General features: G+C 43.9%; 1 protein-coding gene across 1 annotated transcript in view; it reads left to right on the top strand.

Moving 5' to 3' along the window:
- Positions 1-18,533, top strand: part of LOC147702336 (ATP-binding cassette sub-family A member 10-like) — a 1,673,715-nt gene that overhangs the window by 940,448 nt on the left and 714,734 nt on the right. The window contains exon 20 of the mRNA XM_086930968.1: positions 5,375-5,541. Within this exon, the coding sequence (XP_086787094.1) occupies positions 5,375-5,541 (167 nt within the window). The remainder of the gene's footprint in view (positions 1-5,374; positions 5,542-18,533) is intronic.

Below are 18,533 nucleotides of genomic sequence, written 5' to 3'. Positions count from 1 at the left end.
CGACAACTTTTTGGCTGATATCTAGCAGACTGATCGGCCTATAGTTGGATGGATCATCCCTTGAACCTTTCTTATGAATGGGGACCACCTCCGCCCCCTTCCATGATGAGGGAATGGGGGCACCCCTACAGATGGCAACAAGGAGGGAGTGAATCAATTTACCCCATTTAGCGCTGTCGGATTTTAGCAGATCCCCTGGAATCCCATCAGGTCCGGCCGCTTTTTGTGGAATAATAGAGCTTATTGCGTATTCCACTTCCTTAAGTGTAAAGTCGGAGTCGCTAGGGCAAGGTATATAGTTAGTAGTAGGAGAGGATAAAACAGACCCTCTCCCGTTGGGGCCGTCGTGACAGGAGTAGAGTTTGGAGAAGTGATCCTCCCACACCTGGCTTGGAATGTTGCAAGTTATGAGATCACTATCTGGTCTGTTACGTGCCCTTATAGTGTCCCAAAAACATTTGGAGTCTTTTTTCAGGCTTGCTTCTTTAAGGGTTAGCCAGTAGTCGTCTTCCCACTCCCTTTTAGCTAACCACAAGACCTTTTTATGTTCTCTTCTAGCTGTTTGAATTGATAAGGGGGACTTCCCTTTAACTGCCTCAATTAAACATGACTTGGCCTTTCTGCATGATGTAGAGTACCAGTCATGCCTGCCTTTGGGTTTGGTTAGAGGTTTGGGTTTCCCTATAGTCCCTTTTACCCAAAAAAGGTCCCCTATAGTTTTTATGGCTACTTCATAGATAGTAGTTACCTTGTCTGCTGCCTTAATTAAGTCTATGGAGCCAATTTCATCTTGTGTGCCTTTAATCACCTCATCTATAGTGGATAGTTTGTCAATATTATACAAGATTTTATTCCACTTAAGGCGTCTTCCACAAGAGGAGACGGTGATCTCCTGTGGGCAGCTCGGTGGTGCTGACGGCGCTCCAGTGGACCAAAAATTAATTAAGGTTAAGGAAAGTGAGTTATGATCACTCTCTATGGTAGGAATAACAACCATATCGATGACCGAACTCCAGAGCCCCCGGTCCAGCAGAATATAGTCGATCCTTGTGGAGTGACCAACTCTGTTGAAAGTTGGGGCACCCAACTGATCAGAACGTGTGCGGCCATTTGCTGCTCTTAAGCCAAACTCTAAGGTAAATGCATTGAGCTGTATTGCACTACGAGTCCAGCGCTTGATGGGTGGAATAGAGAGGGTGGGAATACCCCACCTACTATCCTCTTCTCCTAAGTCAGGTATTCCTTCTAGGGGGAGTGGCTCATATGTGCAGTTAAAATCTCCTGCTATTATGATATGGCCAGGTTCACTCTGGTCCCCTAGTTGGGCCTCAAGCTCTGCTACTGTTGTTGAAATACACCCATTTTTAAATCCTCTAGCGTAGACATCGTAGAGATCTACAAGTAGACCCCCACGTGGGCCCGATAGAGAGATACCAAGGATATCTGGGTTTCCTGCCTTCTTTATGGTTATCCGACAGTTAAGCGAAATGCTTACCCAGATGATGAGCCCCCCTGATGGCCGCCCCTTCCCTGCCTTAGGTTTTACAGCTGGTGTAAAAAATGTGACAAACCCGACACGATGCAATGGCTCAGTGGTCCAGGTCTCTTGGAATACACAAATCTTGTGGGCGTCAATCAGGGCGTTCCACTCCGGGAGGCCTAATTTCCTAGAGATTCCCGCAAGATTCCAGCTAAGGATTTTTATCTCGCCATGTGTTAGATCACCATCCCGGATGACAGTTATTTGAGAATTTGGTGGGTCTACACTATCCCTAGTTAGTATGTGGGGAAGCGGTATTGGTGGTGTCACTGCTGGGTATTCGGGGCATATGGAGAAGGATGTGGCTGGCAGTACATCCTCCATATCATTATTGATGGAAGCGGGATTTATATCTAGACCTTCCATAGAGCTAAGTCAATCTACCTCATCTAACACACAGTACCTATTTGGATGGGCGAATTGTGAATATGAGGGGTCAAAAGAAGGGGGCAAATCCTGCCATGGCTGTTGCCACTGGTGGTTAGCAGGTAGTGAGGGCTGGAAGGATTGCTGCCACTGCTGAGGAGGCTGATATAGGGGTGGTGGGTGCTGAAAAGGTTGCTGCCACTGAAGGGTAGCATGGTGTGGGAATAAGGATGAGAAATGTGATGGCTGTTGCCAGTGTTTGGTGGCATGTAGCGGAGGATACACAGGCCCTCTATTGTTTGGGAAAGTAGGCCGATGGGGATTTGGTCTTGGCTGCATGGGGAGGAAGTAAGACAGGGGGAGTGGGTTGATTTGGGTGGCAGGACCACTGTTGGGTGTGTTACATATGAAACTAGCTGCCCCTATATCCCTAAAGTTGACTGTAATTACATCCCCTGGTATTGTTTTCTTACTCCTGCCCACCCAGTCCCCTCTACGCACAGTAAGAATTTCCCCACTCATATTATTAGGTAAGGGTTTGTGTAATTGAAGCCACTGGGCACATTTGTTTCTTAACTCTACAAAGGTTTCTTTTACTCCCTCCTTCAGTGGGGGAACGGCTGTCAGCACAACCACAAAAGGAGAGACTTCTGATGGCAGGCTGATTGATTTATAACGTGCCTGCTTTGGCTTAGAGCCTTCGGAATTGTTTGTAGAGTGACAATCTGCAGGGTTAGTAGGCTTTCCTGTGAGATCTTTCGCTTGAGAGATGGTAGATTTATTACCACCAGCTGGTTGTTGCAAGGTCGAAATGACACTCACCGCCTTTGGAGTAGGTGGGAGTGGGGGTTGAGCAGAATTATTCCCTGGATGGGACAAGTGTAGTACGGCTGGATCCTTGGTGACTGATGGTATTTCCGCTTTGTTAGGTGGATCTTTAGGGAGCTTGACACAAGGTGGAGGCTTGGGAAGTGTTTCTTTAATCCCTTGTGGCTGGACAGACCCAGGCCCATTCATCTTATTGGGCCATTTCGAATTTATTAGCGACGTGAGTCTGTCAAGTTTGGAGATTAGAGGCTTTATTTGTGCTGCTATTGTGGCCTCAAGGTCTTGTTTGAGGTCTGTTACCATGTTTTCAACCCAACAGGGTATACCTGGCGCCAGGTGCGGGGTAGGCGATACCAAGTTGTGGTTCCTGGCTTTGGCTTCGGGTTTTTCCTTGGGCTTAGTCTTGGACGCTACCTTTGTTGGAATAATGATAACCTTTCCCCCAGAGTCAATAGGCACAGGAGGTGTTGCTTTATCCGTTTGCCCATCCAGGCTTGGCTCCGTCTCTTCAGATGTCTGACAAGCTTCTAGATCTGGGGTAGCTTCTAGATCAACAAAGGACGGATCCGAGTCAGATTGAGTGACTGACAAATCGACAGCATTCGGTACTGTGACTGTGCCAGTGGTAGTCAAGGGTAGGGGTAGGGAACAATTATTCAAGGCTTGTTGGGAGGGTGAATTTGCGTTCGCGAGAGAGCCCAGGGAAGAGCGCTTAGCGTTCATGAGGTCCAGGGAGACTCTTTTTTCCAGCAATACAATACTTTTATCAATGGTCTCATTCACCCGTGAGATGAAAAGATCTATAGGGCCAGTCACTTGTGCTACCCCCATAGCTTTTTTGGTGCAGCTCCTAGTTCTATTGCGCATAGTTGACATCTGTGGTGTTGGGCCAGATGCAAAATGGGGCCTCTAAAGAAGAGCGGTTGGAAATCAGTGCCGCCTACCTTGCTGATGGATTCAGGGCGAAGATGCAGGGGTTCAGGGCCAGGGCCGTCCTCTGCCGTCCTTGAACGGCCTTAAACGGCCCGCTCTTTGCCCGGTCTTCGCCCCGGTGACCGCCCCGCGCGCGTCCCGCGTGCGCGTTGCTACCACAGCTTATCTAGGGAGAGGTCAAGTGAAGGGGGCGGGAAGAGGACCAGCTGCGGCCGATCCACGCCGCTAGGCACGCTGGTCCTCGCAGTCCCGTCTCTGACCTTGGTGAGCAGCTGCCGGTGTCAGGAAGCGCGTTGGTGCTCAAAAGCACGTCGAGGGACAGGAGACTCGGTCCACAACAAACAAGAGTCTTTGCCTGCGAGCGGCTCCCGCGAAGCGGGGGCCGCGAGGCGTGGCGAAGTGGCCGGAGAGCTACAGGAAACACGATCAGCACTCCAGGCAGTAAGGGACCCAAGGCACACTCACTCCCTGCAGATTTTTATGGGAGGAGGGGGCGGGAAGAGGACCAGCTGCGGCCGATCCACGCCGCTAGGCACGCTGGTCCTCGCAGTCCCGTCTCTGACCTTGGTGAGCAGCTGCCGGTGTCAGGAAGCGCGTTGGTGCTCAAAAGCACGTCGAGGGACAGGAGACTCGGTCCACAACAAACAAGAGTCTTTGCCTGCGAGCGGCTCCCGCGAAGCGGGGGCCGCGAGGCATGGCGAAGTGGCCGGAGAGCTACAGGAAACACGATCAGCACTCCAGGCAGTAAGGGACCCTATCCCAGTTCATTATATGTCTAGCTGAAACGCTTAAACTAACAGCATGGTCGGTTTTTCTTTTTTTTTTTTTTTTTCTGTTCTTTTTTCCTTAATGTGGGTATGTAGAAACATTGCTTTTTTCTTTGAATTATGTTGGCTGTAATAATGTTTTGTACGTTTTAAAAAAATGTTGTTTGTTATCTTGTGATGTCTTTTATGGTTATTGTACCGAATAAAGACTTGTGTGACATGATTAGGTAGGCAGCATGACACGTCTTCAGGTTATTAAGATATATTTATTAAGTTAGATAGAAGAAGACAGCAGAGCAGTAAATCTCACAGCTGACCAGACCAACTGCCAAGGCTGTAGTCCTTTCTTAGGGTTTCTATCTTCTAACCTAGTGGTGTTAGAAGATAGAAACACTAAGAAAGGACTACAGACACCAAGTAGCCATATTGAACTAAGTAAGAATATATAACAAGAGCCATTCAGCCCTGCTAGCACCAGATTCCTTCATCCCATAATTGACCCCTCTCAAATGTCCACACACATATGTTCTCATTCCACTTGAACATTCTCAAGCTTTCCAACAGACATTCCATCCATCACCATTCCACGCATTGATTTATTTTTCCACCATTCCACATCTGAATAGGTTCACAAACATGATATATGGCCCAGATTCCTATTGAAAGGAACAAGATGAAAACAATAGGTTGAAAACAATACTATACATATTTCGAGAAATTATAGGCCATGTTACCGTGCAAAAGCATTTATTTTTATTTGCATTTGATACATATAGCTCCTCTAGGTACAGGCTTTAACGTCTGCAGGCTGCCCACAAATGTACTTGTTTAGTTCAATAGCAATATTTAAAAAACAATCAACAAATGTTCAAAGACTATGAAAATAAATGCCATATACATACAACTAGCTAAGAGGTATTTTTCTTATTTGTCTTTTCAGAGTGCTTATTCTCATCATTTATATACTTCCCATACTTATTCACATTGCTCTCTACCATTCTCGGGGCCAAATGGGAAAGAGGGAACTCACTCCGGATCTCTATCTGCTTCACCCTGGAGAACAACCGTACAAAAGGTTCACAAATCTTCTAATACAGAACAACACAGGTAAAGAACAAATGTTTGGTTCTGTTAAAGATAGTTCAGAGTTATAAATAACATGTGCTTAACATTATTAACATTTAAAACCGAACACAACAACTCTACACTTTGCAAACCAGTATCTTTCTGGTTTGAACCAAACTAGGCTCGAACTAGCGCTAACTTCCACCTTGAATCTTAAACGCAACTATGATGTGTGTTTTTTCATTTCTCTTCTTATCGCATGTGGAAAATTGTGCATTATGAAATGCTCTGTAGTAACAATGTTGTTCACAAAGTACCCCAGTGGAAGTTTACTTTCTTTGCAACAACCAAAGATTCTTCCTTCTTGTTCCACCGTAGGCCTATTCCTAAAGGAACTGTTATTGCTTTGTATATAACTCGATTTGTAATGCCATATCCAATGACATTAGGTCAAAGAGCTGCATTAATATTTTATTTAGAGGATGGTGTTGGCATAGTGTTAGATGAGGCTGCATTATATTTTGTGTTATGTTTTGCCAATCTGTGTGAGAATGCGCTCACCCTATGCACATTCTGAGAATTTTGCTTGTATTTTTCTATAAAAAAAGACTCCATGTGTGGGAGTTGAGCTAAGACTTGTTTGCCTAGTCTTTTGAGAGCGGATCCAAATCTGTCTCTCTCATTCTTAGGACATTTTCCTCTGAGATGTTACTTCAGTTAATTTGCTTGTACCTGTGTTGATTAGGCCTTATGCTGATTCTGTATATTGATTTAAAGTGCATTTGTACTAATACTTCTTCCTTGCACTTTAATTACTTAATAAACCTTAATGGTTTCTAACTGGCATTGATCTTTAGTCTTCTTGAGTCTTATTTGGCTATGCTGGTGTATTGTTGCCTGCCTCATCGCTGTGGGGATGTTCTTGAGGACATCATCATCCCCCATCCTGCACGGGAGCTTTATTTTAAGATTATCAGATAAGATACGTCAAGAGTTCCATATAAATATTAATTGGCTCACAAGTCGCACTTTAATGCGTGTTATTTATTTATTGATCGCTTTTTATGCTACTAAACCACGAAGTGTGGCAGAATGCTTTATATCTGCATTTAAGTTGAGGTTTAGACAAAATCCAGAATCAAAGAAAAAAAGAACATGTTTTGACTAGATGCTGAGTTACTTACTTGGGATCCGTATGCACAAATTCACATCTCAGAATGACAGGGAGTCTATAGGATTTATGACCATAGTTTTGTTAGTATCTCAGCAGATGTATAGCAAGTGAACTATCAATCGATGGATTTGATGTATTCAATCACCTTTTAAGCTTGGGTGACTTACCATTTAATTTTGATTCTTTTTATGCCAGGACACATTGATCTATATACAAATAAACAGTCGAGTGATTGGAGGCCTAGCTGGGTTCTACGGAGATCGACTGTTACTGTGTTATGATGTGTTTTTAAAAGAGCTGTGGCATGCTCTTTCTTAAATTGGAGCAGGTTTGGGGAGTCCTAGTGTATGGGGGGAGCCCAGATCCTTATGCATAAATGGAGGAAACCATTTGCACTGGATTTTTTTTGGGGCACTTTTTTGTCTCTTGTCTTGTTTGTGCGGAAAGCCTAGAGACACGATGAGGTTGTCAGCTGGACCCAAGAATTCCTGTTGTAATCAGGTGCGTATATGATGCTTTAAGGGGTGCCAGTGTGGGCACTGCAGAGGAGAAAAGCCAGAAGAAGATAAAGTCAGGGAGAGAGAACGAGGTGATAGGTAGAGAGTGACTATAGACAAAGAAGGAGTGGAAGCGTAGAGGAATCACTGAGGAGAAGGAAGGGAGTAAAGACGACATAGAGGAGGCCGCAGACTTATCAGGGAAGAGGCAGAATGCTGCTGCAGCACCGTGGAGCTGTCCTCCCAAGGATGTGGAAGACAAGGAGAGGGAGAAGTTGACTGAAGACTGGTGGACGCCTCGTACCCTGCAACAACCCAGGAGAATTGTGGCTACCTTAGTGAGTCCAGTTATCCTCAATAACCTGTTGTATGGGAAAAGACATACACGCTTATAATTATGCTCTCATTGATAAGTGGAGAGGGTGCAAATGTAGATCCTGAAGGATAAATCCTGGTGCTGAGGAAGTGATTCCATATTATTTTTTTTTTTAATTTTATTTGGTTCCTTTATCTTTGGTACTCCTCTCAAGCATTCACCGATGGTGAGATGGTTTCTCTGGTATGATAGAGAAAACAAGAAACCAGTACATGAGTGAAAGAGGAAACCAAATGATTTATGATCCAGGTTAAAGGGAAAGGGGAACTCTATTGGAATGGTGGAGTCTGACAATTTCCCCTTTCATTTAATATCCTATTACTCAGGTCTCTATATCACAGTTTTGCGCCCTGGTGAGTGCTGAGGTTAAGATCATAAATAACTTGACTGTGGTGCATAGGATAGCTCTTCCTAGAAAAGGTACTCATACAGATTCATGGTGGAGGGGGAAGAACAGAAAAGGTTGAAAAACAAAAGAGAGATATGAGCAAATATCCTCAAGTCTATATTTACTTACCTTGGTTAACTCTCTTTTCCTGAGGACTGTCGGTTGCACTACTATGGCGATCCTAAAAGGAAAAAGAAGAGAAAGAAAGTGTTACTGAACATATCCGCTGAGAATGCTGCAATTAGAAAGTATATTGTTTTGTTTTTGCTCATAATTAGGGCACCTTCCGACAAGCTTTAACAGACAAGACTCCCAAGCATTATTTTCAGCCATCCCTCGACAAATCCCAATGCAGAATGTTTGTTTTTCAGAGGTGCTGGGAGCCTAGACCAGGACAAAGCTGAAATTCAATCTGACATTGAACTGCTGTTTCGATGCTTCTTCCTGCGTGAGACTCTGGAAGAGGTTTTTCAAACGTTTTCAAACCTTTTTCTGGTGCCCAAACAACCACAATAGTACATCTCTTATTCCTTTAGGTCCTCAGGAAGATACTTATAAACTATCAGGGTTTCAGGGAGAGGTCAACATCAAAGTCTAGTCCAGGTCCAGTTGCCACTAGTCATCTGGGTACTTTAGGAAAATTGCATCTTGCAGGTTGCTGTCTCCCATTATCCATAGAGGAGGCCAGCCAACTGACCGTTTTTATTCATTTCTGTGCCCTGAGTCAAGAGGGAGCAGATCTAGCTCTTGAGGACTCCTCTCAGGTCACAGACAGCAGGTTCAGTCCTTTTCTGACCTTCTGCAAGTCCATAAAATATTATCTCGATGGTGACTTTGGATGTCGCATTTATTCCTGCCACCAGCTTGTGGGCTTTTCCTAACCAATGGGATAAAGTTCTAAGTACCCTACTCACTGTTTCAGCAATTCCTATTTGCCCTACTGAAAATAATCTCACAATGTTCCTCACTATCAACATACAAAACGGGGAAACCCTTCTTCCCTTGTGTAGATTATGTGTGCCCACCAAGAGGTGTGGCCAGGGTAATGAGCTTTCTTCACCTCTGTGATGACTTGAAACTAACTATGATGCATAACCTGGGGTCTAGTGCCCAGGTGTACAAGGTTTGTATTCTCAATCTACAGGTGCAGTGATTTAGTTTGGTGCACCATCGCTGAGCAAGGAAGCTGAGGTTCCTGTAGCCCCATACAACCCAATGAGCATTCCTGCTGGTGTGGTGTAATTGCTTTTTGGGTTACTAACAGTCCCTTACATGGTTTAAGGACAGTGTGGTAATTCAAACTCAATTTCTTTTTTAGAATAGCACACATACTAAGAACATTCTTATTTATTTTTAAAAGTGTTTTATTTCAACAGTTTCATCCTGTTGCTTGGTTCATGAGTAATAACCAACGAGAGTACATTTAAAACAGCACTTAAAATGAATGAAATGTTTTAACATGTTTAGAATGTTCCCTGTAGCCTACCACCCTGAAGCTGTGCTACATTATGAGAGTATATAATAGCTAGCTTGCCCATAGAGTTTATTTGGATCCATAGAACTGTCTACCTGTTCACAGTGGATCATCTGTGGTTATCAGCCTTCGGTTAGGCTTCGATTGGTGGTTCAAATGACATTGCAGGTGCAAGTTAATCATCAGGAAGCTGTTTAGAGGGTGAGGCTGATCCATCATAGCCAGCATTTCATAGCATAGAGACAGTTGCATTAATCAGCAGTACATTTGCTGTGACTGCAGCGGTTGCAGGAGATTTTCGAAGTCTGGAAAAGTCATTGTGGGTTGCACTAAATGTGCAGTTTGAACACTAAAAAACGGGTGTCACTTGCATGGCATCAATTTTGTGGAAGGATAAGATCCAGCTCCTAATTATTTCTGAAAGCTATTTATGGCCCAAATATTGTACTAATGATTCTCTGCACTTTTGGTCAGCTGGATACCTGTACTCAATGGCGTTGAGGAGTTTGATAAGAAGCATTGTGGGTAATCCACCAAAAAGGCTTGAGAACAAGGAGTGTAGTAATCAGGGGTATGTCTAAACACTTCTTTTAATCCATGTAACTAGAACAGACCCGATGGTCTTAAAAAAATGCACAATACCCTTTGTACTTGACGTGCTGAAAACTGTTTGCACAAAGTCTGCAAAATGAGTTTGGTATTCTGTTTGTAACAGTCTCTGTATTTCCAATACAATTCTGGCTGTTTGCAGTCGCTAGGGTTATGGCCACCTCCTTTAGCGGTGACACTCCAACAAGTTCAGTCATTTTGCCAAAATACATATTTTTGTATCACTAGTAGGCCAAGGGATATATTTAAATGCATGTTAAGAAGAGGGTTACAAGGTCATACCACAACACTGTTGGTATTGAAACTATTGTCAGATACTATCGGCTGGGTTCCAACCCACATCAGCTGGTATTGGTTATCATTGAATGCAAACCATTATTTAAAAGTGTGTGGTGTATTGGAATAAATACAATGGGAATTACTGATAAGACACACAACCTAACCCTTCTTTCAAAGTAATAGAATCACCCTATATTGAGTGATCAAGAGGATGTCTTCAGTTCAAAAGACTAAAGTACATGTAGGGAAAAAATGAAAATCCTACGAATTATATAAATGTGTATTGTGCATTGTCTCAGTTAAAAAGTGGGGGTCTCTAGTAGGCCCTGTCCAAGTAGGGAACCGTCTTCCTAGTCAGGATAAAGGAGTTACACTTCCAAAATAACCCCTGCTCATTCCTTTTGTAGCTTGGCATGAGCAATCAGCTTATCTCAGAGGCAGTGTGTAAAGCATTTGCAAATAACACACAGTAACACAATGAGATCACTACAAAAAGACACCACACCAGTTTTTAAAAAATGGCCAATATTTATCTGTGTAAAGCAAGACCAAAACAATAAAAATCCATCATACAGTTCTTCAAAATATCAACAATGCAAAAAGAGACTTCAGAAATAGTTCCTTAAAGTGGATAGCTCTGTCTGGGGCCACCATGGCGGTGTACACCAGCAGATCCTACTGTTCCGGCTGAAAACAAAAGTGTGGACTGGCTGCAGTATCAGAAGACCATTAAACAATACCTTTTGTTCCTGTCAATGGTGCGGGCCGGCTGCGAGTAGGCGTTGAGGCTGCAGTGTGAAGCGGAGCAGTGTGGAATGCAGTGCCCTCAGGGCATGGTGCAAGCATCGGCGGCTTTGGACCTCCTCGTCGGCGAGACCAGGGTTGTAAAGTGAGATGCAGCGGTGCCCTCTGTAGTGACTTTAGGTCATGGAACCACCAGCGGTCTTAGTAACACTGTCAGATTGGAGTTTCCCTCTGTGGCACTGGTAACCACGTTCCCTGAGGGGTTTCCCAGAGGCAGATAAAACCTTTGCTGTTCCTGAGGCTTCTTGAACGAGGGCAAGCTAAACTTTCAGCCCTTGGCGATACTCAGCACAAGAAGGTGCAGAAAGTTCAGTTCAGTCCTTTTACTGCCCAAGACAGAAGCAGCCACTTTAGGCCAACACAGCAAAGTGATAATCTCTGCTGACATCTTCTCCAGCTCTTCTTCTTGATAGGTTCCTTGATCCCAAAAGAGTTCTAAAATTCTGGGGTCTGGGTTCCAATATTTATACCATGTTTTCCTTTGCAGTTAGTGCAAAGAAAGTTCCTCAGGCACCCATAAACCAGTTCAGTCTGGCTCAGGCGAGGTTTACCACAGGAGGTGGAGACCGCTTGGTGATAGGCAGTCATAGTCCATTCAGGTGCCAGAAACAACTCTTCCCACTACTTTAAACGCATTCAGCAGGTCTATTCAGCCTGGCTATGAGTCACCTAGAAAAGGCAGGACACATCTTAAACTCCCTTTGTGTCTGTCTAGTGTGAATGCACATCCCCTGCTCCGATCACTCTAAAACCAGATAAGGAAAACACAAAAGGCAATGGAACCCAAGAGGGTTAGCAAGAAAATGACCACTTGTAAAAAGTGGCATTTTCAAACAAAGAACATATAAATCATCTTCACTAAAAGGTGTATTTTTAAATTCTGATTACATTCATACTAAGCTCCATTTACCTGTCTTATCCCAAAGGAGAGTTATGCTTGAAAAATATTGAAGGCAACTCCCATGTTAAGCCTGTGGAACAGACAGCCTTTCAATAGTGAAAAATGAAGTACACAGTATTTCAATATCAGGACATTTCACACACACAAGGACATGTCCTACCTTTCACATACACTGCACCCTGCCCATAGGTGCACTTGCCAGGTTGACATGGCATTAAAAACTGTGCGCAGCCACTGCAGTACTAGGTCTGAGACACCATTGAAAGCTACTTCTGTGGGTGGCACAATCAGTGCTACAGGCCCACTAGTAGCATTTGATTTACAGGCCCTGGGCACACCAGTGCGCATTGCTATGGACTTACTAGTAAATCAAATATGCCAATCATGGAATCATTAATCCATAAACACAATTTACAGTAGAAGCACCTGCACTTTAATGCTGATCAGTAATATTTTATGTAGAAACACCAAGCCAGCAAAAAAAATATCTGCAGTACCACAAAAAACAGAAGGTCAGTAGCAAAAGGGCGAGGGGAAACATGCCAAAAGATGCCAGATCTAACATATGTCCCCACAGCTGAACGTAGGAAGAACTAACCACCCTCTTGGGAGTTCTTTACTAAGGCAGAAGAACCGGGACAGACCATCAGCATTGAAGTGTTCTGTGCCAGGGCGGCGTTCCACCGTAAAGTCCTTTCTAGGTAGTCAGATGGATCACCTCATCAGTTTTGTGTTCTCACCCATCACTTGTATCAACCATCTGAGGGGCCTATGGTCTGTATGAACTTGGAAGTGAGTCCCAAACCAGTAGGGTCTCGGTTTCTTCAGCACACAGACAACAGCAAAAGCCCCACGCTCAACTGCATTCCACTTCTGTTCCCTGCATAGTTGCCTCCTGCTAAGGGAGACTACAGGCTGGTCTAGGCCCTCTTTGTTTAGCTGTGAGAGCACTGCTCCCACACCATGCTCTGAAGCATCTGTCTGTGCTACGAACTTCTTGGAGAAGTTGGGTGCCTTGACCCTAGGTGCCAAGCACATGGCTGCCTTCAGGCCATCAAAAGTGGTCTGGCTGGCATCAGTCCAGATCAGCTTCCTGGGCTGCTTCTTAGAAGCCAGCTCAGTCAAGGGGGCAGGAATGCCCAGGAATGGCCTTTGGCAAATCTCCTATAGTTTCTGGTGAGACCTAAAAAGGCTCTCACCTCTTTCTGAGTTTTAGGGTGCTCCCAAGCCAGAATAGTGTCAATCTTAGGCTGTAGGGGTGCCACCTAGCTGCTTCTTATCTGGTGCCGTAAGTACTTCACCAACCCCTACCCGTTCTGGCACATTCCCTTCTGCAGAACCATCAACACTTCCCTGAGGTGGTACCATGGTTTTCTTCCCTTCCCGAGCTGAACACTGCAATGCCATCCAGGTAGGCAGCACCAAAATCCTCCAGTCCAGCCAACACCTAGTTGACCAACCTCTGAAAAGTTGCTGGGGAATTTTTCTACCCAAAGGGCATCACCCGGAACTGGAAGTATCCCTCTGGTATGCAGACCTTCCTAGGCCCCATCACTCAGGCCAATCTGCCAGACTAGGACATTAAATTAAACGTACTGATGAACTTGCCAGTTTTCAACCAATCTAGGAGGTCATTAGCTCTGTAGATGGGCTGCATGGTAGTCCTGGTAATGGCATTGAGCCCACAGTAGTCAACACAGAATGAAAGTTCAGGGGTAGGAGCACTTGCTCTTTAGTACTAATCAGCAGTATTAATGTGCGCAGAAATACTAAACCAGCAAAAACAATATCCAGAGAACCACAAAAACCTGGAGGCCGGGAGTAAAAAGACAGGAGAAGCACACCAATAGATGCCAGGTGTAACATACCTAATCACTTATATTTCTGGTACTCATGAAACTGGAATGCTGTAATCGGAAGGGAAATGCCTCCATGTATAAGAAAAACAACAGGTGGATTTTCACTAACATATAATGGGGTTCCCTAAATGTTTCTAATACCTAATGAGGAGTCAGTGGATTTTGTTGTAGTGTTTGTTTTGAAGAAATAACTGGAGACATTATGCGGATCAATGGCTTTACCCACTCAACACTGCGTAGCAAGTAAGCCCGACCAAAGATAATAAATCCCAATAAGGAAAATAACTTCTTCAACATGTCAGGAGGCTGCATGATAGCAAATTTTTGTAGGAAATATGATGCCAGTCCTTTGCCCTCAGTGGATAATTCATACTCAAGAAAATTCACAGTAAGGTGCACAACTTTAGATTTCTTAACACTCATTTCGTAACCATGTGTTGCCACCCTAGTCAGTTATGTGTTTAAGTCATCATCAGTGAGGTACATTTAATTGATGTAATATTTAGCCTTGAGATCTAGTTTTAAGACCTCCTTAATATGTGGTGAAAATAAACTGGGGCTAATCTTGTTTCCCATAGGGAGGCTCTTAAAGTAATTTGGTATTCCATTAAAACTGAAGGTGGTAAGATACTTGCTCTCAGGTACTAGGTTTTGACCAAAGACCCATTGTAAATCTCCAAGATTGTTCTGTATTTTTTCTGTATCAGGTTTGTCATTAAACCTGTGCTGTGCACACTTTCAACCACATATGTCTGTGAGTGTGTGAGTTCAGATTTCTATAACCTAAAATTATTCTATTTGATTTGTGTAACAAATTGGATTACTGGTTGAATGGGGTGTGAGCCCTGGTTAAGCAGCACCCAGAGTCCTTGTGAGTGTGAAGCACATGCAAATACCAAATGAACCTATGCTCAACTTCGAGGTAACGTGGCACAGAGCAGTTAGGCTTAACATAGAGGAAATGTGGAAAGTATTTATGGCACACTTCAAATATTAATAAAGTAAAAAGCACTAAACAAAAAGGATCACCTGCCAAGTTAGGGCAATAGAGTAACTTTCAATAAATAAAACAAGACCTTAATGACAAAATTCCAATTAGTAGGACCGGAGATATTCAGTTTTAACAATTTCAGAGAAAATAGTAACAAAAAGCACAAAGTGCCAACTTTGGCTATCTGGTCACTCGGGACTGGCAAAAAGTCATAAGTTTAGGCTGATCGCAATGGAGTGCGGGCCGACTACAGGGTCCCAGTTATGCTCGCTGAACAGAGATCCTTAAATCCTACATTGCAGAGCATTGCAGGGGCCTGTGTCAAAGATGCGTCTCACAGCAGAGGCGATGCATCTGTTCTGTGATGCGACAAGGTGGCAATGTGAGGTACTGCATAACCATTGGGAATTCTGTCAATGAGAGAGCTTGTGGGGTGAAGTCGGACATGATGGTTGCGTTGAGCAGTCAAGCTAATGTGTCAATTTTGAGGAGCTACGAGGCTGCGATGCAGAGACCTTCATCATCATCATGATGGTTGCCATCAACGAGGATGTGAGGTCTGCACTGAGGGTGCATCATGCAGTGATGGTTCTGAGCCGGATGCAGGCTACGCTGTCGATGAGGATCTTTGCTACAGGGATTGATGCATACAACAGCAGAGATGCATTTGCTCTGCTCGGGGTTGCGCTGCACTGCAGAGGTGATGGGTTGGAGCTGCTGGGCCCGTAGAATCTGGCAGACACATCAAGACCACTTGCAAGGGTCAAGTACTGGGTGGCACCACTTGACAGGGTAGACTTACAGATGGCAGAGTCGAGGTGCTAGGTTCATGGTTTCTGGAGCCTTCTGTCCCTGAGGCCGAAGTCAGGAGACCAACCAACTAACTTTTGGGGTCTCTCTTGTGGTCCTTGGTTCAACAGATACAGGTCAAGTCTTTCTCACCCAGGCAAGAGGGCAGCAGTCCTTCAGACCAGCAGTCCAACAGAGTGGCAGTCCATTCAGTAGCACAGAATTGTACTGAGAAGGTGGTATCTGGGGTCCAATACATATACCCAGTTCTGCCTTTGAAGTCGGGGAAGCTTCTAGTGGCTTTTTTTGTGAGTGTGCCCTGACTCTCCTGCCGTGGTCCCAGATTAACTGCAGGGAATATGCAACTCTTTGTGTGGAGGAAGGACACAGACCTTTTAAGTGTTGGTAGGGCCAGGCCCAGTACCTAGTTCCCATCCTGCCAGTGATGGCCCACCCGGGCACACCTAGGCTCCAAATTGTATGTGACTGTCTAGGAGGAATACATAAAGCCCACCTGTCAACAGCACTCAGTCTTGTGAGCAAAGATAGGCTTCAAGCATTGTATGGCTAAGACTGGAAAATACCATCTTTCTAAGTGTGACATTTTCAAAATTGTAATTCAAAATCAGACTTCACCATAAGTCAGGATTCACTACCAGGGTGTGTACACCTTAAAAGTGCATGTGCAACACTTTAAATAGTCGCACCCTTCCCTACAGGCTGTATGGGGTGAGTATATGTATGAAAAAGGAAGGTTAGGGCTTAGCAAAAGTTTTATTTTGCCAATTCGAATGGGCAGTTTACCTGCACACACAGTCTGCCATGGCAGGCCTGGGACGTGTTTGAAGTATTACTTAAGTAGTTTTCACAATCAATGCTGCAGGCTCATTCATAGCATTTAATCTACAAGCCCTGGACACAGGCAGTGAAACTTTACCAATTCTACCATGTTTTAACTAGAGTACATAAGCACTTTAACACTGGTTAGCAGTTGTACAGTGTACAAAGTCAAGTAAGCAAAACAGGACGTCAGAAGGCAAAGGGGGAAAGCCACACTAAGGATGCCAGGTCTAACAATCCGTCTAATTTTAAAAGGTGAAAAAGAGGATTATTCATTGGAGAATTACAAGACCCTAAATGCTGTGATATGGTAACTGATTTAATATTGCTTTTATAGTTTGCTTTTTTTCTAGTGTTGTGTAGACTACAGCTTTGGCATAGTTCTACAAGGGGTGCTTGCGCACCCACAGGTGACACCGGTGAATTTGTTTAAATGCATCAACAATGAAAGACGGATTATTGTAGCCCCACAGAACACTACTTAATGTATTGTTGGAATAAAGTTATTGTTTTTAGGTTACTAATAATCCCTATGAAGGGATCAGGGGCACTGTGGTAATGGTGACAATCCTATTTCATTATTCACAATATCACACACACACTGCCGTAACAAGAATGAATACTTTTACGTAAAAGTATTTATTACTACAGGAGCAACCTGTTTCTCAGTATGTCTAGGAACAAGTACATAAAAAAACAAAAAAACAACATGAAGGCACATCAAAAATGACGAGAATAAAATTAAGATTTCTAAAATATTTAGAATGTCATCTAGAACGTAAAACCTCCTTCTGAGCCCTACACTTCAAAAGCATGGAACGGGGAAGAACATGCGGTCCGGAGTTTCTTAGGGAGAGGAGATGCACTGCATACCTTGTTGGAGCAAAGGCTATCTTCTTTAGTAGAAGCATGAAGAGAGCGTTCCCTGCAAAAGGCACACACCCTGCGGTAGTAGTATTCCTCCGGGACTCAGCTTTATCGATTTCAGGTGAGAGGTAGCATCTGTGGAGCTTGGAGTGTGCTGGCACTAGGTGAGATAGTCTCTGGCAGAGTCTTGTGCGAATATCTGGGTGAAATACCCTTCCTGAAAAGTGATCAAGTGGGCAACCTTATATAGAAATTGGAATTCATGACATAAGTTCAGGAATGTCCGACATAGATTACGAGCCTCAAGGTGTGCGTCCCAGACATTTCCTTATGAAGAAGATGAAAGGAAATCAATTCAGACAAAACTATTTCGGCTAGATGTCTGTATTTCTGCATCAAAAGGCAGACATGACAATGATTCTGCATACATTTAAGGAAGATGGTGACATTCATTGTCTGAAATTGGGAATAATGTGACTTCATTACATACGATGGAGAACGGCCTACATAAAATCGAGTCAGACCTTAGGGGCTTTACGTCACTGGCTTAATTAGATATTGAGCCAGCACTTGGGGCTCCCTAAACAAGGTAATAACATGTGGAATACAATGTTTACCCCACCCCACTTTTCTACAGTCCATACCATCAGATTCTGTAGAGGAAAAGGATGTCTGTATAATCTCCAATCTTCGGAGTGCTTTCCTTGCAAAGATCAGAGGCCAGTTATCTTAGGCTGGTTTGATGTGGTAAGCTTCAGATAAATGCCACCAGAGGATTACATTAATAGCATGCTGTATAGCTCCCTCAATTTGTATATCCATATTGTAAACCCTATGTGGAGGTTTTAATGTTTCTCTGGATCTCAATTTGTATGTGTTTGTCAGTTGGTCTTTCCACCATAAAATCCTAGAAAGTCTGATGCACTATTGTTACTTCTGCTGCAGTCTCAAACAGAACTTTGGCCCATATCCCGTTCAACAGAAGTATCAGTTGCTGGTATGGCATTCTTCATAGAAAGTCCTGACACTTTTTGTCTTTTAAATTGAGTCTTAGGGTGAGAATCTTTCCCTTCTTTCTTTACACTAACTTAAGTCTCTTGTTCTGATACCCCTTTCTGATTGATATATTTGTCCCATTTTGGTGCTTGGCCTGACCTCCTCTCTCTGTTTATCATCAGATTCTTGA

This window comes from Lissotriton vulgaris, chromosome 7 (genome assembly GCF_964263255.1).
Source record: "Lissotriton vulgaris chromosome 7, aLisVul1.2, whole genome shotgun sequence".
In the NCBI taxonomy this organism is placed as follows: Eukaryota; Metazoa; Chordata; class Amphibia; order Caudata; family Salamandridae; genus Lissotriton; species Lissotriton vulgaris.
The sequence above is the reverse complement of the archived record's forward strand: the minus strand, read 5'-3'. Positions and strand labels throughout refer to the sequence as shown.